General features: G+C 38.1%; 2 protein-coding genes across 3 annotated transcripts; both read right to left on the bottom strand.

The window, feature by feature from the left end:
• Positions 1-75: 75 nt before the first annotated feature.
• LOC148908472 (uncharacterized) lies at positions 76-2,981 on the bottom strand. The gene is made up of 6 exons (XM_089035216.1): positions 2,946-2,981; positions 2,671-2,716; positions 2,527-2,602; positions 1,824-1,874; positions 1,285-1,721; positions 76-1,160 (listed from the first exon to the last, which is right to left on the bottom strand). The coding sequence occupies exons 1-6, from the start codon at positions 2,979-2,981 to the stop codon at positions 76-78; spliced, it is 1,731 nt and encodes a 576-aa protein (XP_088891342.1).
• Positions 2,982-10,583: 7,602 nt separating this feature from the next.
• LOC148908473 (ankyrin repeat domain-containing protein 16-like) lies at positions 10,584-19,310 on the bottom strand. 2 transcript variants are annotated; one of them, XM_089034773.1, is made up of 7 exons: positions 18,781-19,310; positions 17,378-17,500; positions 16,264-16,373; positions 15,292-15,443; positions 14,227-14,388; positions 11,613-11,691; positions 10,584-10,746 (listed from the first exon to the last, which is right to left on the bottom strand). In XM_089034773.1, exons 1-7 carry the CDS (start codon positions 19,098-19,100, stop codon positions 10,598-10,600), a joined length of 1,095 nt encoding a protein of 364 aa, XP_088890899.1. In that variant the 5' UTR covers positions 19,101-19,310; the 3' UTR covers positions 10,584-10,597. The 2 variants fall into 2 exon arrangements, with proteins under 2 accessions (XP_088890899.1, XP_088890900.1); XM_089034774.1 differs by lacking the exon at positions 14,227-14,388.
• Positions 19,311-21,174: the final 1,864 nt, after the last annotated feature.

Raw genomic sequence — 21,174 nt, forward strand, 5'->3', positions numbered from 1 at the left:
GAAGTTGGTTTTAACGTATCCTTTTTATTCGACAAGCGTCCCCTATCTGAGTCCGCATGTAATCAATCAACTAACTTATATTTGGTTACAAGCTAGTAACAATAACACAGGGAACCCAACAGCTGGAGGCCAACCTAATCCAGCCATAGCTCGTATTTCAGGCGTCATTGTTTTCATTATGGGATCTGATTCGTATTTTTCAAAATAGTTGAAGAAACGCTCTCCTTGGTTGTGGAATGATGACCATTTGCTTTTCAGATTAGTTTTGTTTGTCTCAAATTCTTTCTCGCTCTTGGAGTCGATAAGGCCTGGAACTCTGTTATTACTAAGATCGACACCAAAAATGTCCGTTAGTACTTCTTCAGCAGCCTTACCACGTATAGCTAACTCGGTAGGTTTCGACTGAATGTTATCTTTCATATGGATATCACAAAGGAGATGTTGTGCAAAAGGTGGCGGTCTTCCAAAGCCTTCTGCTAAAGCCGTTTCACTGTCTGTCCCATATACAAGGACCTTTTGAACGTTTTTGTTTAGTTTCACCATAGTAGATGAAAGCTCATAGCAGCTTTCGATTGCCTTCCTGTTGTGGACCAGTGTGGGTCCTATTCGTACAGGGTGCTCACCACGCTTGTTACGCAGCAGAATATGACGGTAGGTTGTAAGAGTAACATAGTGCTTTCCAAAATTGAAAGTAGGGTCAACGCCCAGCACACTGAATTTAGACGGGTTTGTACAAAATTTCAACTGTTGGTTTGTAGCAAGCATGACGAAGGGATCTCTTGATGTTTCCACTTTACGCACAAACGCTTTTTTGGAATCCCTGTCGCTTTCTTTGGCCATCTCCATCAACTCCAACAAATCATTTGTGGGTTTTTCCTTTAACTCCTTCTTTATGTTTTCTTTATGCCGCAAATCCCTGGCGTGGCTTGCTGCATTATGAATCTCGCAGATGGTGCCCACTTCTTCGATACTCTGATAAAAAGCTGTTTTGGGCGTATTATTTTGAGAAATATTTTTAAGTCTCTCTATTGTGGTGTGAGAGGTACGGTAGTACTCTTTGGATTTCTTGGAATTACCATGGGCATTGACCTGTATGTCATGCTCGCCATTGTCACATATATATTGCACAAAAACCATGGGGTGAGTGCTACCATTGGGTCCTAAAATGATTATTAATATTAGCTTCGGAATGACATAAATTGGAAGAGGGCATGTTTTGGTATTATATGAAGGGGGCAGAAAATGAATGGAAAAAATAAATTGCTGCCCTGCACATACACTAACCTGTTAAATAGATAACAATTCTTTGTAAATCAGGGGACGACTTGTTGCGGTAGAAGTTTCTCGGGCAACGGAATCCTAGTCCACCAGATGAATTTTGAAACTCCATTTGTGTGATCTTTTTGGGTGGATTCCTTTTCGAGGGTCCCTGGAAATAATGTTGTTTGGTGCCAGTAGGGTGCCATGCTCCAAGGTCGTCTGCCAAGATATTTTTCAAGTGCCCCACATATTGTGAAGTTACGTCAATAACAAATGAGGCGTTTCTATTGGTTCCACCTGGGACAGCACGGGCAACACGGTCTTCGTTAGGATTCAAAAGAATCTCTACCACCTTTTTGGATGGAATGCCACTGGTCAGTCCCTTTTGGTGTATTGGCAGAAGGGGTTCTTCCTTAAAGAACTCAATCTCATCATCTTCATCATTATCGCCATCTTCATCACTATTTTTTATAAACAAGTGAGAATGAATTAAAAAGTGATAAAAAGAAAGAAATCTATAGCATCTTGATCGAGGCTAATTTGTTGTATTTGTCGTAAATTACCTCTTTATTTCATCGTATAGATCCTTGGCCGGACTGTCGGGGATGGTGATGCTGGAATGCAAATAGTGTTAATTAAAATCCGAAGCATATCAAATGTAAATTTGAATTTGTGTGCAAAATACACCAAAAAAGAAAAGAACTATTATGAATATTAAAACCATACAGTAAAATTGTATATTGGCATACTGGAGTTTAAAAATGTGCGAATTCTGAAAAGTAAGAGATGATCTTTTCAAAGAAGTTAAAACTATCAAGACTAAAGCCTCTACATGCCGAGTTTGAGATTTTATCTTACCTGTGCACGTGAGTCAGATTAAGAGATGGTTAAGTTATCCTATAAAGTAAACAAACGTTTTCATACCTTTATCTTTATCATTCCGCAGCTTCTTGCGGTATTTTTGATGGATAGGCGGACTTGCCAGTGCGCTATAAGTATAATGTACGTATTAGATTCCTATGAAATAAAGGGTGTTCTAACTTTTTTTACATTTAATAATAGTAGCGACTGTAATGCCATCGCAGGACTAATCAGGGAAATGCATTCCGAATAGATGAAACACCCGGGATGATTTTAAATAGGTTTCGTAAACACCATGCTTTTAATTTTGTCCAAAAAAAAAAAAATTGCAATGGTAAACAAAACTGCAATCAGCAATCCAGAAACGTGCGCTAAGTGAATTAAACCACACAGAGTAGCATTCACCTTACCTTTAAATCACCATCGTCAGAAGAAGATTCTGGATATAGAGCAAAGAGCACATGTTTGGTTAGGACTGACCCTTTAAATATATAACCCAACGTATCATAGACGCTATTGAGTGAAAGCCTATAGTTGCGTTTTACTTACCGTTACCAGAAACGACATCAGCATATGATATGTACTTCGTTTTTACCTGTATTAATCAACGTCAGAGAGGTAGTTTATACAACTTTGTTATTTTTTTACTCTCATATCACACAACTCGCTCTTTCTCAAGTCACGTGCATGCAATACAAAGTATAAAGACAGCCTATACGTTGAGATCCCTTTGTACGACCCTTCAATATTCCCAGTATCGCGCTTGTCGTCACCTTGTTATCTTATTATCCAAACCCTAACGTCTAGCAAAACTAATTACCTACCACATACACTGGCAAACGGTCAGTCTGGCCATACATTCTTACCGCGCTCTTCTGTTACGATGTTGAATGTCATAGAACAAAAAAAGACAAAAACCCCTCAACATTTTTATGCCCATTATATCTGTTTTTTTCAGCTAGAGTTACTTTACAAATCTGTCGTCAAGTTAAGTATCATTTTACATGGGAGATAAAAGCAAGCTCGGTATGCAGGCAAATAAATTGATTTGAACGCGGCCATCATATGGCAGCAAAATAAAAACCTTACAAGTGATTTCAAAAAAAAAAAAGAAAAAGACTAATGAATATGATGACCAATAGTTATGAGAAATATAATGGTTCAAACATGGGTCCAAAGAATAGTCCAACAGTCCAGGGTCCAAGAGACCAAGTGTCCACTCCATGTTTTACCCCATGCCCTTTGATACGCAAAAACTGACCCGGACCCGGACCCGGACCCGAAATCCGTAAAACCCGGACCCAAAATCTGTAAAACCCGGACCGATGTTTTTTATTAAACTTTTATAATTTTTTTTTCTTTTGAGATCTAATTTTAGTATTGTTCGTGACAAGGCAGCATTGTTAATAATGATTTCAAGGCTGACTGACAGCTGTTTATCGTTATTTGAACCCGACCTGATGGAATGACAGTTCCATTATCACGCCTAACGAGGTATGTCGCTCGAAAAATGCCTTTACTGGACTATTAAGTATTAGGTTTACAGAATGATTCCATAGAAAATGAATTAAGTGACATACTTCGTGAGAAAGGTCTCTGTAACTAAAGATTGTGCAACTTATGCAGCCTAAGTATTTGGGTAATACAGGTCACGGTAATTGCACGCGACACGTATGTGAATATAGTGAATATATGTGAACATAAAAACAAAAATCCGCCAACTGGTCACTATTGACATAATTCAAGTGTGTAGTACTAACTTTACTAACATCTATTTCAGGGATTTATGAAACTATATCACACACGAATAACAGGGGAAAAAAATTGATAGTACAAAATTGTCATCCCCCCTCTTTTTTTTCTATTCTTTGGTTACACGGTTTGATTGATTGATATATTTCGTGTTTGCTTCAGTTCAACTTTTACATTCAGTCTTTCATATAGAAAATTGACATGACCACTGCCTAAAAATGGAAGCAAATCTGGTGGTACCTGCACCAGTGACGGAATAAAAAAGTTATGTTTCTGTGATAATAATGATAATGATAATAATAACAATAACAATAATATTATTATTTAATGAGGATACTCCACTCATAAAAATGACTTTCAAGGAGGTCCTAAAAAAATTTTTTTGAGCGCGCCGATATGTGGCCCAAGGCGTGGAAAAACGACCCGGCGCGACCTGGCGTGATTCACGAATTAGGAATCACGCCAGATCGCTCCGCCAACAACCCAAGCCCACACCAGCGCGCGCGACCACAACGCCCCGGACTCGGTCGAAAATTCCAAAAACCATATTAAATTCGTGATATGATCATGAAAAAATCTTAAAAAGCTTCTCTTTGAAAACCTTCAGACTGTCAATATTTCTCACTTCTAAATTTAAAGAGTTCCAGTCTTTAGAACAATGAAGAACTGTTCTAAACAAACCCCAGTTGGTCCTAACACCTTCAAAACTAAGATTGTCCTTATATCTTGTGTTATAAGAATGGATTTGTGATAATGAATAAAAGCCAAAGTCATGGTTAATTAAGTGAGTTAAACATTTATAAACAAAAATACAGCGGTCTATTGTTCTTTTCTTGGCCAGTGGAATCCAGTTTAACACTGTCAAGGCTTGAGTCGCGGATGAATGCAGATCTCGCTCAGATACGCAATTCGGATTTAAATGGTAATATAAGAGAAATGAGAAATCGGGAGAAGTTTTCGAAACACCATCTTTGATGTAATCTCTCCTTACTCGAGATACAATTGTCAAGTCGATTGGTGGTGATGGAACTTTGCCCTCTGGTTTGAGGGATTCTTTACAGCCATAGCACACTGAAACTTTGGGGTCCAGAAACTGCAATAAAGAAATGGCAAAAGTTCCAAAGGCAGGTGTTGGTCTTGCTGGCTTGTTATGGCTATTGGGACTATTATGTAGTCTGTGAGTTACCGTATCCAGGTTCGGTATCTTGCTAACCTTTAAGGTAGCACCGGATCTTCAAAATTCTTCTATGAATTTTTTTTTTAATTCTGCCATTTGAAGTTTATTGTTAGGGCTTTCAAATAATGGAAAAAAAAAAGGGGGTCCCTGTATTGGTTATCGAGATATAAGGCGTCAAAAAGGTGTGATTTTTCATTTTTCCGTGCGTTTTTGCCGAAAATCTGTCCCCGCCAATAAATTCCAATTACTCGATTGGATTTAACAAAGAAAAACAGAAAACTGTTTTAAACGATAGTTGGTGAATCTAGGAAACATACCTTGATAAAAAATCCATCCAATCTTTTGAACACCAAATAAGAAATTTCTGGAGTGGGTTTTCAAAGGTTCAGAGCAGCCCACTAAGAGAACCAATTTTTTGTGATGTCAATAGCATCCTAAGAAAAGTCATCCTGTATGAATGTGAAGAAGAAACATCTAGTGTTGTTGACTATCAGAGGCATCAAGAGCAGCTTCCATTTGATGTTGTTGTACCAGTGTTTCCAGACAAGGGGGATATGCTACTCATTCAAGGTGTAGAGGCTAATGATATTTGGTATGGTCATGCCCACAATGTCAACACACAAATGAAACTGTGGATGTGTTTTTCTTCGTGGAAAGTACAAGAATGCCAAACATTTGTGTTACAGAAACAACTGGAAAATGTGCAAGAAATGTTGTCCCATGGGATTCATTAATCGGGATTGCTGATGGCAGTTCGAAAAGCTCTTCACAGTGGCAAGGAGCTACTCCATAACTGACTTGTAACAGTCACAGTATTCTTAAATGACTATAATATTATCTCACTTAGTATCTCACTTATAGGGGATAACGAAGGGTAACTATCTAAAATTCAGTTGGAAAATATTTCCAAACAACCATGGGATTTTTTTGGGAAACAAGATTGCAGTTCGATTCTCATTTTTGGGATTCAGTTGGGAAATGTTTCAAACCATTCCCAAGTATGGGATTATTTTGGGAACAAGATTGTGGTTCATGATCAATTCCCATTTTTGGGATTCAGTTGGGAAATATTTCCAAACAATTCCCTAGCCTGGAATTTCATTGGAAATGTAATCTCAAATTATTACCAATAATGGGATTCATTTGGGACAATTTGTTGAGAAAGTTGGGAAAGAATTGTATATAGAAAAAACAGCTTCAAAAGTTCCAATAGATTCCTAACATTGTAATCTGTGGTTTCCCAATAATATCCCATTATAAGGAAATGTTCTCAAAAACATTTTCCCAATTTGTCGAAATGAAATTTCATAGTTTTTTCCTGTGATACTCAATCCACACTACGTTTAACACACGCACTTGCACTACACAAATTACAGATGGTCATCAGAGGTAATGAGGCTCTGGTTCGATTCCAGAATGTAATGCTACACACAAGCAATACACGTCAACATGTCCTTCACTCCCAAGCCCCATTACGTTAAGAACACCATTTCTTTTTGGCTTCTTTGAACCCTACTCCACTAATTATCGAATCACCCTAACTAACCATTGAATCGCCTGCGATTCACATGTGAGAATATCCCGAGCAAAGGAGTATATGGGTATGGTGTGAAGCGGGTGGGGAGTGCTTCACCGGAAGTCCTAATTGATTGGAACTGGAACCCTAAGGACCGGAAGACTCTTGTTTAAAATTACGCAACTCGTCCATTTTGTAGGGGAGGAGTCAGGACATTTTGTAGGGGAGGAATCAGGACGAAAGGTATTTTATGACCGGTTTACCACAGGTAGCCTGTTAAGAAAGGTATTCTTTGACCATTTTACCCCATTAATATATAGAGGATATTACATGGGCGCGCGGAGATACAAAATTTATCTTCGAGTGATGAAAAGGTCTCTCACAAGTGAGCGCAGCGAACGAGTGAGAGATTTTCAACACGAGAAGATAAATTTCGTATCTCCAAGCGCCCATGTAATATTCTGTTTATTATATAATTGTCAATGAAAGTATGTTTTGGCTTTTTCAGGCAACTCTTTCCGTGTATTCTTGAATAGCCATCGCAATGGTGTTATTTCACACGTGAAAATAACATGTTATTTTCACATGTGAAGATATCAATTTTTCGAAATAGAGAAAAATAGATATTTCATTGGTAATTATATAATAAATGCTACTATTGTGCTTATGTTGATATTTATTTTTGACCCCCACTTTTATTCAATTTACCTTGCAAATGTGGCGAAATAAACTAATATGATTATTATTGTTGTTGTCGTTGTTAACGAATTTCCCTGTCGCGACTGTCGGGCCCTAGCCTCCAACTAACGGGGGAGGGATAAGAGACCGACACAAATAACGTCCGCAAAGGAGGCTAGTCGGGCCCTGAAGGGGAGTGGTTTCAATCCTATTTCCTAATCTTTTTACAAATCCTACTTTCCTTCATATCCGAAAAAACCTTTTTCCTATACCCACCTTGTTTTTTTCCTCACTCCGAGTGCAAAATAGGCAATTCCCAGTTCCCATTTTACCCATTCATACTGATTACTGTTAATGTTGGTACCAGCATATCATTATCTTTCTCAGTTTATCCTAATTGCTGTAAAGCTTTTCCCTTGCAATCAATCTCGTACCCAGAGCCCACGTTTCTCATGGTAAGCACCGAGAAACGAGAGGCTCTAGTTGCAACCGTTTTTTTAGCATTCCTATTGGTCCGGGGAAAAACAATAGAAAGAGTCGTTCTGGAAATAAAATGGCTAACAGACTCGAAAATATCAGGAAATAAGTGGATTTTTCAAGCACTAAATTGGCTTGTGTCGAATTCAAAATTTGCTAGAATATGGTACGATAATCAATCCTTCACATACCCGAAGTAGATGAGAAGGACACTGGAATTTAAGGAAATTTTCACAATGATTAGTGCGAGTCGAGTTCGCGGCCGATCGCTCTTGTATTTGTCGTGATGATTTGAACTCAAAAAAACGTTTTAAAAACTTACAAAATAGCACAAGCAATTAGTACCCGGGGGAAAAATTTACTAAATAAACTTTAAGAAGGCAAAGGATAAATAATTTTACTACTATAGTCAAGCTAAAAAGGTCAATAATTGATAACCGTTTGTCCAAAGCAATTTGAATCCCTGAAGATCAAAGTTAACCCAAACATCAGCTTACCTCAATCTCGTACCCAGAGCCTGCGTTTCTTCTGGTCTGCGGCGAAGAACGAGGGCTCTGGCATAATCCATTCTTTGAGACCAGGATTTCTTGGACTTCCGGTATAAGAGCGCATACGCTAAAAGACTTGCCAAAAATAAAAAAAATATGTTCCCGATTTCTAATTCTTATTTTGATCGAAATAAACACAGAACTCTGTTTGAAAGCATGATTTTCATTCATTATATTTCACTTCCGGAAAACTGCTCATGCGCCAAAAAGGGATTATGTCAGAGCCCTCGTTCTTCGCCGCAGGCCAGAAGAAACGCAGGCTCTGGGTACGAGATTGAGCTTACCTTTGATTAAGACATGCGCAGTTGAAGCTTCCGGTCCGAAATTGACGGACCGGAAGCCAACTGAAAATCGGTTACAACCACAGCATCTCGTTTCTCGGTGCTGACCATGAGGAACGTGGGCTCTGGGTACGAGATTGCCTCGCAAACAGTGGCGTAGCGAGGTCTTGACCACAGGGGGGATGGGGGAGGGGAGCAATTTGCCATTTTACCGCGAATTGCTTACTATCAATCACGTGACTTTTTGGAGTTGACTGGGGGGCAAACAAGCGGTTGACTGAGGAGCAACTAGCGGATGTTAAGTCAAAACATGTCAAAATAAGTCCCCAAACTATTGTATTTGATTATTTCTACGACATGAAACCAGAAAACAAAAGATCAAAACAACCTCCAAAATCCTACAGGGCATTAAAAACGCAGCTATTATCACAGGAAGTGACGTCTATTGATAGCAACCTATGTACCTCTTGCATGTGACGTGATTTAGATGGCAAAACAAAATTATTTCCATCACAAGCATGAGAATTGGAAACTTATTGTTATTTCTTCCAATTTGAGCTGCATTCCGAAGGACAGCAGGCGTCTATAAGAGTATATGCGTTTCGTATTTTGAGTTTCCCACCATATCCACAGGCATCCCGCATGAATGTAAAAAAAAAATCGCACATAGATTTCCATTGTCTGTCCTCTTATTGATCATTGATGACGTCTTAAAATGTTCAAAACTAAAGTGGAACCACGAGCGCTCCTGGCTCCACTATAAAGTTTTGAACATTTTAAGACGTCATATATATTCAATAAGAGAACAGACAATGAAAATCTATGTGCGATTTGTTTTTTTACAACATCCTACTAAATAAAAAAGCGATACGACGCATGCGCCTAGACATTTTAAGAGCTATAAAATAAGACTTTAAGCAGCCTCAATCTATTATCACTTTTTCACGCGTTTTCATATTGCTCTAGCTAAGATTGTTCGAGACCTTTAGAGGACAGACTATAGAAAATAAGATAGGGGATTTTCTTTGTTTATTTTTGTGAGGGATAGATTAAGAAATTAGGCTGTCTTTTTTATTCACAAAAAACGATCTTGGAAGACACTTCAACAAATCAAATAAAAAACAAAAACAAAGAGATTAAGACAAAGACCTATTGGTTAAAACTTGACACCTGCAACTAAATGGCTTTTGCAACGGCTTTTGCAAAGACGGAAAAAAATAATTTGGTACACCGATCTAACATGAAGCGTTTTTAAAAGTTCTGACCTCAATGATTTCCACTTCGTTTTAAGAAGAAATTAACATTTTGAATTGAGTTGAATGACACTTTCGACTCAAAAACTTAAACCAAAGTTGTCGTAAAGAAGGAAGATGAAATAACTTTATTTTCCTAATTTTGATCGTTAATCCTTCCCTTTGAAGCTGTCAATGCAGTGCAAAAACACCCCTGATAATCTCAGAGTCAGACTGTTTAACAAATTATCTTAGCTTATTTGTTTTATGTTGTTTTTGTGCAAACATAGGTAAACGTTTCGACATTTTCAAAAGTAAATTCTAAAGCTAAGGTCTCGCTTTGAAAAACATTACTGTCACAAGCTGTCGGCCAATCAGAACGTGCTATTTACGTGAGATGTTGTAAAAAAATTAAATTTCGGCGCCAAGATACGAGGAGCAAAAATGTAAGTTGTAGTCAAAGAAAACCTATCAAATCGACAGAAAATTATACTTATAATCTTTCACAAAACCTCCTCTTCCTACACCCCTCCTCCCAAAGGGAAAAAAGAGAAAATACTCCAGTTTGGAGTTCCTTTTGCTCAGCCTTATTCTCAATTGTGTGTTATAATTTTCAGCTATTAAACCAAAACCCGTGGCATTTTAATCAACTCTTATTGTTCCGTAAGACGTACATTCCTTACTATACCATGGAAACTAATAAAATAAAAGAATACGTCTGTACGCAAGCGAGGCTGATAAGCTGGAGTATTTTCTCTTCTCGGGAGTATTCCCGTCATGACCGGAGCTAAACTCAAAACATGAATACTAATTTTTTATTTTAAAAGTTTCATTACAGATGGTTTTATAGCGAGGTCCAGCGCAGTCTTGCCGTTCGTATCGAGTATTGAAGCATCAGCCTTTATATCTACTAAAAGAAGACGAACACTTTCAACGTGTCCCGCTGCTGATGCAAGATGAAGAGCTGAAAGAAAAAATGTATGCAGTTATAAAGAAAAACTTGTCTCAATATGGTGAAGATCTTGTGGCGTATCTTGTGTACACGAACTTACTATCATATAATTAACGATTACTATACATTGTACTCACTATCTGAATTCTCATTGGTCGAGAACCTACAGGTAACTTTAACTACCAGCATGCGCCAGCGATTTTTCAGCGGTCAATAGTTATTTCTAGTTATTCGCCGAAGGCGAAGTGAATATCGGGGAATATTTACCGAGACGCGAGTCTTCGAGTGTAGAGGTAAATATTCCCGATATTCACTAAGGCTGAGGCAGATAATTGCTTTAGTATAAATACACGGGTGATTCTTTAAAAAAGAAAAAAGAAAAGAAAAGAAGATAAAAGACATTTTTTCCGGTAACAGCAACAAAGCGGCTGGCCGCCATTTTGGATTATCGCTGGAGGTGATTATCACACGATAGTGTGAGTTTCTCGACCGATCAGCAAGCGAGATTTTCAATAATTACCTGTGTGTTTTTACTAAATAGTAAATAAATACTCGAGAGATTGAAAACAATTTTGTTTACTTGTGCTTCACGTCCGACTTACACACACGAGGAAATCACTTACATCATTTAGTAACAAAGTTGCATACCGGAAATGTGCCCCCTCGTTACAATTGGTCTCGAATGAAATGAAAAACACTGTCTAACAAAAACAAAGGTGCGCGCGAAAAAAATGTTCTAGTGCATTTTGAATGGCTTTTTTCACTCGTTCGTATTACATCCCTCCCACCCCCACCCCCCATAGCCCCGATTTTATTTTGATCCTTCCAGTCTCATTGGGCTCCCTGTTATATACCAGTAATGTTTAATCTAGTGGTACCTGTTTGTTTTTGATGATCCTGTGCATTGACGTCAACTCCTAAAACCGCCAGATACTTTATGACATGTGAATGGCCCTCCTATCAAAAAACACATGTTGTTACTACTATCGATATTCTACGAAATCGGTAGTTACAAGCTGCATGCTGTCATTTGGTTTTTCACTGCCGTCAATCGAAAATAATCAGTCGGTACGTATTATGTTCTTGACTGGCGCTAGTTATATTTAATCGAGATTTTGCATACGGGCTAGTGCTGCACAATAGGACTCAGGGTCCCCTTCGAGGTATGTACACTGCAACACTTTCCAAATACTCCGTAAAATCCTCCGTACCCATTCCACAATCAGCCCATTAAGAACTTATTAGTAAAGGCCAGACACTGAGGGTGGTCACTGCCAGGGTTTCTATATGTCCTCAGTGGTTCTTTTACATCACTCCGTTTCAGAGTGAGTTCAGAGTGAGGTAGTAGGACCTTAAGCTACAGAACGACAAAGCAGGTGACAACGTCAGCGAAACTGAGGTGCGCTCCAACCTTCTATTGTACTATTGTTTCATATTTTTCTAGTATTTTACTTACAAAATTCAATAAATCGTCAAAATGTGAAATAAAGTAAAGGAATCTTAGCTGACCTTTGAAAAGTAGTATCTCTTTCGCCCTGAGTACTTAGATTTTGGATTTCATCATGTTTAATCTTTTTTTTCCTCCACTGGTAAATCCAAAATCTAAGTACTCAGGGCGAAAGAGATACTACTTTTTAAATGCGCGCACGTCTCTGTACTGCGATATAAACACGCTGGGAGATTTAGAGCTCGAGAAGCAAGCTTGCAAACGCGTGCTCTACAGCTTCTAGAGTAGAGTGTTTATATCACAGCACAGAGATATAAGCAGCCGTTTTATATTGCTATTACAATGCTTTTTAATAGTTTTGATCGTGTCTCTGTTAGTCTGATATAAAAAGTTAGCCAGCCAATCAGCGAACACGTCTTAATTTTAATATTTAATCAAGCCAATCAGCGCGAGCGTTATCTTCTAAATATTTTATCTAGCCAATCAGAGCGCGTTTTATATTTTATTATGTGCGAATATTTTATTTACCCAATCAGTGCACTCGCTTTATGTGTTAAATATTTTGTAATTTCCTTTATAAAATATTTGAAATATATAGCGCACCTTGATTGGCTGGCTACCGTGTTTTTACACATGAGAGAGACAAAAGAGCTTTATACTTGAATTTAGTATGGGTATAATAACTATGCAATTTCGCATGCAATGTGATTTTCTTTGTGTTTGGAATTCAGCGAGTTTATTGACACTGACAGAGTTTCTCAATAACGCACAAAATCGCACAATTTTCTGTAGTGACAAAATAAGGTGTTGGTGGACATCAGTGTGTTTCTATAACAGTGTCAGAAAACACACAGTTCCCAATGGCATGATGATGCGTCTATGGAATGTCATGTAATGCCTTTTAAGGCATTAAAATTTCTTAACTAATGTCCACCAAAATTTTAATTATTTTAAAGAATTTTTTTCTATTACTTAAGTGTTCCAGTGAAGGTTCGTGGAATTTCAAAGTGATTGTATTTTTGAAGTTGTGCCCCGGGGGTACTACCATCCAAACTTGGGTAGGGATGCGCCGCCAGGACCTCAAAACCCTGACCCTATCTCAGACCTAGACCCTATCCTAGACTAAAACTAAGAATTGTGCACCCTTATCCCAGACTAAAAGACGGAAAAGACGGTTACTAAATAGATTGCAATCAATATTTACTAACGTTTATATTGTCTTTGTGCTGGCAGAAAGCGTAACCTATTCCCCAGACAATTAAAAAGACCAAATCGTAACCCTATCCCAGACAAAAAAGATACCCTATCCCAGACAAAATGTCAAAAATGATACCCTACCCCAGACCCAAAAGCCGAAAAACCATACCCTATAGGGCGGCACATACCCGTATAGCAAATATAGGGGAGTACCCCCCCCCCTCCCCCGGGAGTTGTGCATTCTTTTCTTTACCATTGGTATCTGTGTACAATTAGACACTGATTCAAGGCTAACACAGCAAAAGTGAGTCTGTAATCAAGGAACACCACGGTATTTGGCTAATTCTAATAGGGTCTATTGTACGATATCACTTGTGTGATTGGGAAGCGCTGTAACCCAAGGGGGGTGGGGTGGGGTTAGGGGTACTTCCATGTAAAATGGGCAGGCATGATCACAGAAGAAAAAAACATTTAACCCCTAAAAGATACTCTTTGGGTGTGGTCTTGGTTTAATTTAACGTCAAAAAACACTTTTTTACACAAAATAAAAAATTTATAACAATCAAGTAGAGTGCAAACAATTAATCCGTGAAACACTATTTACTAAATAGTACAAAATAGTGCTAATTATACAATAGAAAACAATGGAATTTGCATGAAATTGTGCTATTTAGTATTTCTAAAGTTTCTAAAATATACCACACATGCTACAAACCCCTTTTTTCTCCCGAAAAAGAGTGTTTTACGATTTTAACCCCTAAGAGATGCAACGATCATCCCCTCCCTTCCTTTCTGGGAGTGCCTCCCCCTCCCCTCCCCTTGACACTTTATCATACATAACAAATTACCTTAGATGCAAAGTGTAAAGGAGTCATGGATGTTTTCTCTGTTCTGGTTTGTGGATCAACATCATGTTTTGATATGAGGTAATCCATTGAATCAATGCAACCTGTCTGAGCTGCCAAGTGAAATGGTTGGTGACCAAGTTTATCACATGCATATACTGATGCCTTGAATAAGAAGGAATTTAATTCAATAATGGGCTTCCTGTGGAAGACATTGCTCAGATAGGATGTGGTGTTGCACAAAATGTTGATTCAGATAAAGCTTTTTTTTGGATTTGATAACATGGTAACAACTCTATGGGTTCTCAGGTTTTCCTTCCTCTGTCCCGGGGAAGGGGGGGGCGTACTCCCATATATGGACTATACGGGGATGATCAGCTGAACAGGGTATGGTTTTTCGAGCCTCTTGTCATAAACAGGGTATGCAGTTTCACTCAAGTTCCAAGTTCTTCCTGAGTTTCCTGTCATATTAAGGGTTTCTTCTTTCGTATTGACTGAAACTGGTTATCGTGGTCATAAAAAAAACAATATGAGAGACGACATGATAATTGAAACAGGAACTCAGTGCAATAAATTATGTCTTTTATCATAAACAGGGTCTACAAATTTGAGTTTTTTTGTCATAAACAGGGTACCCCCTTCAGAATCCCAGTGGAACACCCCTACCCAAATTCTGGCAGAGTACCCCCCCTCCCCCTTCCCTGGGCCTCTGTCTTCTTTATCTCTAATCTGCTTCAAGGTACAGTATCAGAAGGGGATTTGGTTACCTACAGACCCTATACATGCTACTCTTTGCAATATTTTGCCATTAAAGTATACATTTTCTGGAAGCTAAATTAATGCAGTTATTGAAAAACCATTTAGAATTGTCAGTTTTGGAACACAAAAAAGTTATTGTAAGTCCATGCAAAATTTGAGGTATGGGGGTCCACATCCCCTCCTGTTTAGGCCACACTAAACACTTTGACAATGAATTTGAGCTTGAGACCTAGATTTCTACTAGCAAAATAACCATGTATCAAATGGGGTTACAGTATGTCCATATACACAATTTTTGTGGTCACAAACCTGATGGTGTGTTATGAGGTATTCAGCAATAGGAATCTGACCACTGCGTAGAGCATCCATTAATGGTGTTGCTCCACAGCTGTCAGAGACATCGGGCTCGTAATCGCAGTTGTCTACTATAAACTTCACTGCTTCAGTCTTACCATGCAGAGCTGGATGTGTTTTGTGATACAATAACAAAATAGATGTAATATACTGTTTATCCAAATGTTACTGTCAGTGGTGTATTTGGTGGGAACTAGGTCACAAAATACCCATTATCCCCCTGTCTAGCTTGGAATTAGCTGGTTGATATATTAAGCATTAAATATTGTTCATTCCTAAAAATAACGAATCTTCACTTATTATCAGTTTCATTACTGCCCCCTACTCAAAATCCTAGATGCACATAATATTGTCTAATGCCCTCTCCTTAAAGTGACGAGAACATATTAATAGGGTAGGTAGGAATAGATTTTTTCAAGTTCCAGATTAATGCTGTATTCCTTTGTTTCAGATGTACATTTATTCATGCAGCGTAAGCCTCATTTCAGTGTTTAAATATTCACAAATGCCAACGATAAAGTAAAGAATGCACAACATTAATAATACAAACACTTTGAAATTCCACAGACCTTTACTGGAACACATGCATATTTAAAATAATTCTATACCCAGAGAATCCAAAGCTGGAGTATTAGCTGACATGAATAAGATTTCTTGGACCTCCACTCAAGGACCGCCAACCACCCTAAGAAGTGGAAGGGCTAAGATTGGAAAATATGAGACTATTGTATGGGAAAAAGTAAACTGGGGGGGCTATAGCCCCCCAGCCCGACAGCTTTAGTCCACCAGCTAGGGCTTGAACCTGGGTCACATTGGTGAGAAGCAGTGCTATACCAATGCATGCCACCATTGCTTCCCAATAATGAATCTCTAGATAATGAGCCCCCCCCCCTCCCTACATGAATACATAGTCTCAGTCAATCATACCTGCTGTGTGTAGAGGAGTACGTCCATTTTTGCTATATCTCTTACTTGACCAGGATCCAGATTCCTTCAGCTTCTTTAGTAAGTATTCTAAAATATTAACATGCCCTTCTCTAAAAAATTAAAAAAAAGAATATGTATAAACAAATTGAAAAAATATATATTAAAAATTGAGGACATAAAATTGAATAGAAATTTTATAAAAATTTGCTTGAAGAAAAAAAAAATCACATAAATATATACCAGTCAAATGTGCATGTTACTAACCAGTTGCTTTTTTTCCTTATTGTGAAGTTCCAGAAATTATCCATATCTCCCCACCACCCCCCCCCCCCCTCCCAAGGGAGGAATTTTTTAATAACCACTCTACCCCTGTAAATTCCAATTTTCTTCTTCACAAACTCTATAATTTTATCAACCTTCATACAATTGGCCCCTGATGTAAAATTATGTTCATTTGCATAAATTTTAACTTTTATTTTTGGGGTAAATTCACTTTTATCTTGGAAAATTTAGTGAAACACAAAACAAAACATACAATGCGTAGTTCCAGAAATTCTGATTCCAAATTCCTCTGGGATGGGAGGGGGGGGGGGGGGGAGTAATTCATTTCTGGAACTACACATTAGAAGATAGCAATCAAAGGCTCTAAGGTGCCTATAATTCAAATTATCATTTATATTTGACCTGTATGGCCTTTCTCATGCACTCTAATAAAACCTTTGGAAAAAGTCACATAATGGGGGCCAGACTGAGGGTTGAAGAGTGGGCCAGAAAAACCAGACCAGCCCACCTCGCTATGCTTATCACTTGCTGAGCTTGACCCATACAGCATGACCTCAAGCCAAATATTTTCCCATCCGGCCCTCCCACTCAGTCAATAAGTACGCATGATTTATTGTATAATTAATGATATAACCTTTTGTTATTGTTTAGTCATCCAATAAAATGTACGACATGGCACTTTGAGATGACATTTATTCATATCCAAATAAATATGTATTCAAACGGATTGATGCTTTACGTTTAGTATATGTGCATTCAGCCGCATTTGGTGAAATGTCTAAAAAGGCTCTTATAACTTTACTGACGTGGCGTGGTAGTAGTAGTACAGTACCTTGCTGCAACATGGAAACTGTCCCAGCCATCCTTGTTGCATTGTACCAAACTGGCTCCAGCTGTGACAAGCACGTCAATGACATCAATGTTAGGTTTTGTACAAGCAAGCATGAGTGGAGTCCTTAAATGAACAAAATTGAAAACCTCAGTCAATATCATAAAAAACTGATTCTTGATTTAAATTGATTATAAGGATATTATGAAATAACTTTGGTTATAAATCTCACTTTCTGTTACATGCAATAACTTGTATATTGTATTCCAAAATATTGGTTATTCTATTTCTTATAATTAACACTCAACAAAAATACTCAATTCTGAATGGATAATAGAGGAGAACAATTAAACCTCAAATTGTAGTACTCTGTAGAGTCCCAATTGAGCTGCTCAAATTTTTTGAGCTTTTATAAACAAAAAATTGCACAATCTTCTCGTAAATTTGGAATCTATAGATACTTGTGATGTTTTGAAAGTTTCCAAAATTGGACAGGCCTTTTTGAACCTATAAATTCCGAATTGTACTCGAGATTATGTGATTTCCTGTACCATCACCTGACTAATCATGAAAGAAAACTTGTTTGCTGTAAATAGAAGCACCCAAATATACTCAATTGCACAGAGCATGCATGCACACTTGTTTTTTATTCTTTTAGCAGTATTTTTTCTCTTTTTTGGTGGGAGGGGGAGGGGAGGGGTTTGGGTGTTGTGTTCTTGGAAAATTGCCAAGTATATAATTATGGAATTTACTGTGCCGATCAACGCTCCAACTCGTACACTTATAAGGTTGACCAACAACAATTAATTAATAAAACAGTTTTTTTTCCATTATCCATTCAGTAATAAAAGATATAAGCAACAAAGAAGTGTAAATAGAAAGATGAGTGGGTGCTTATGGCACTTCCTAAGCATGCATTTTATTACTATCAAACGGAACATGGAAAAAAGCTGTTATAATGAGTGGTCTCACAGTATCCACACCAGGGAGGGGGGGGGGGGGGGGGGGAGGTACTCCACCAGGATTTGGGTAGGGGTGTTCCACTGGGATTCTGAAAGGGGTACATGTACCCTGTTTATGATAAAAAAAACTCAAATTTGTAAACCCTGCATATGACAAAAGATATAATTTATTGCACTGAGTTCCTGTATCAATTATCATGTCAGCTCACGTATTGTTTTTTTAATGACCATATAACCAGTTTCTGTCAATACGAAAGTAGGATCCCTTAATGTGACAGGAAACTCAGGAAGAACTTGGAACTTGAGTGAAATTGCATACCCTGTTTATGACAAGAAGCTCAAAAAACCATACCTTGTGTAGCGGATCATCCCTGTATATTCAATATGTGGGAGTACCCCCCCCCCCCCCCTGATTCCACACTGAATACAAATCTACTTACATACCAATCTGCTCTCTTCAGGCAGTCAAACTCAACACCAATATTAATCAAGAACTTTACACAGTCCAGGTGAGCTCCGTAGGCAGCTTCATGTATCGCTCTTTTACCATCACAATTCCACAATTCAAAGTCCATTCCATTCCTGTGTAATATTTCCAATACTTGGAGTCGGCCATGTCTCGCACCAACAATAGCCGCATTATCTCTCGATCTTTCGTGTTTTACGTTAATAATACATCTTGGATCATCACTGGTATTGATCAACTCTACAAACTCGTCTATATTTCCATCTTGTATTAGCTTTAACGGCTTAGGATAGTCCATTATCTTGTAGGAATAGTTCGACTAGAACATCTTCAATGTTGTCGAATATATCTTAAAAAATTTAAATTCAAACCTCTACATAAGAAACGCATAAACTTAGCATTTCTAAATAATTCCAGTTTTCTGATTTTGAATAACAATACAAGAGAAGAGTGCGCGCTAGCTTAGCTTATTAGAGAGGAAAATATCACCGCGTCAGACAGCCGCCATGATATCCACTCAAATCCCGCGGGTTTCCCGTTCTGCGTGTATTGATTTTCCGGTAGTACCCAGTCTTTCTGCTATGCCAGTTTTCAACGTATAACGCGCGCCGTCCTAAAATATAACAGCTTTGCAGAAATAGCTTTCATCTTTATCCCTTTCAGTAATATCGAAGGCTAATGAAAGGAAACAGATAGTAATTGAGAAAGACTAGCGATATTTCAGTCGCTCTGGTTGATTTTTGAATCGTTGACTTATTTTTTTATTGGACTTGCATCATGTCGTGCTTGTGAAGCGCGTTTTTACGTTCCCTCATCTCTTCATACTTTGGTATCATAAAGTCTTCTTCTCTTCAAGATGAGCTTCCGCGGTGAGTTTGATATTATCACTTCTGTTTCGCTTCTAAATTATAGTATAATAATAAATTCAGTTGAAAAATTGGTAGTTTTGGGAAGGACACTTCAAACGTACAGTCAACGTTCAGAAGCAACAAATCTAACACCACCACCCACCCCCTAGACCACAGTCAAAGTCACAACATCAAAAATACTTAAACCAAGTTTGGATAATTAATTTTTTTATTTATGAGCTTGATGTGATGGCTTATTTACGGCTTTTTAATCGTGTATATTTTAAAAGCATGAGTCAATTCCAAAGGTGCCCACCCCCCCTCCTCCTTCCCCGGCCATACCCCCCGGCTTTTGACCATGGTCAAGCTCCTCATAGTGGGGAATTTACGCTGAATATTTGCCAGAAAGGTGGACATTTCACTACCGACTTAATGTAGAGGCCCTTATCTAATTTGCATAATTTATTCTCGGACTTTCCTCGTGGCAATTTGAGCCTGTGATTGCAAAATTTCTCACCTGGTTTGTGCTTATGTTTGTGGTTTGAATTTTAAGAAACGAAAATGCCTAAGTTGTTTAAAATTACTGTTTTGTTGAGAGGAAATTCAAGATTTGTTACCTATGATATTGGGAAAATTTAAGATTTTTTATTTAATATGATAACCATGAATAGAAAAACTTCGATTGTATGGGCTCAGTTTAGTACTTTTTAGGTAAAATTTTAGATTTATCAGACTGGAGGGGTGGGCATTTGACCACTTAGTGGAGCCTGAACAGTTGGGCATTTGAACATTTGGTTGGCCTGCATGGTGGGGAATTTGACCAATTTTTTTCCAAAAAGCCAAATGCCTGAGGGGTTGCCTGGGGGGGGGGGGGGGGAGGGGGATGGGCATCTTTGGAATTGACTCATACATAAGGATCGACTGACTATTTCTTAATACATATCTATATAAACACTGTGAAACCCCTACATGTAAGGGACAGATTTTTAAGGGGGGAAGGGGTTGGGAAAAAATCGAACACAGCTTTTAAGTGTGAAAAAAAATTGTGCATAAGAAAAGTGCCAGAAAAATATCCTAATTATGTCAAAAAAAATTCCTGCTAAGACATGAGGCATAAAAAAAGCTTGCTGCACAATATAAATTGCCCACCCCCCCCCCTTCAAAAATCTAATGGTCCGTCCCTAAGTGAAATGTTTGTATATCCCTCTTCTGCCATGACAGCATAATACTCCAGGCAGTCTGCCTTACCTTCCTCAAATAAAGTGGATTTAAATGTAATATCATATTTGAAAGTGATGATTTCATATTCATAAATATTACCTTTTAGCATAAGACTATTCTCCTGGTTGCATGGTTTTGCTATCACAGATACATTTTAATATAACACTTGTGTATAATGATTTAATAGCAGTAATATACGATTGCAGTATTGGATACGAATGAGCATGATACCATAAATTATCAAAACCAAGGCCATGTGATCTGCTAAAGCCATAGGCTGAGGAGGATAGAAAGGCCGAGGTC

Source organism: Actinia tenebrosa, unplaced genomic scaffold (genome assembly GCF_029948245.1).
Source record: "Actinia tenebrosa isolate PJP-AT-01 unplaced genomic scaffold, QUT_ActTen_1.0 PGA_scaffold3__52_contigs__length_22856419, whole genome shotgun sequence".
Lineage (NCBI taxonomy): Eukaryota > Metazoa > Cnidaria > Anthozoa > Actiniaria > Actiniidae > Actinia > Actinia tenebrosa.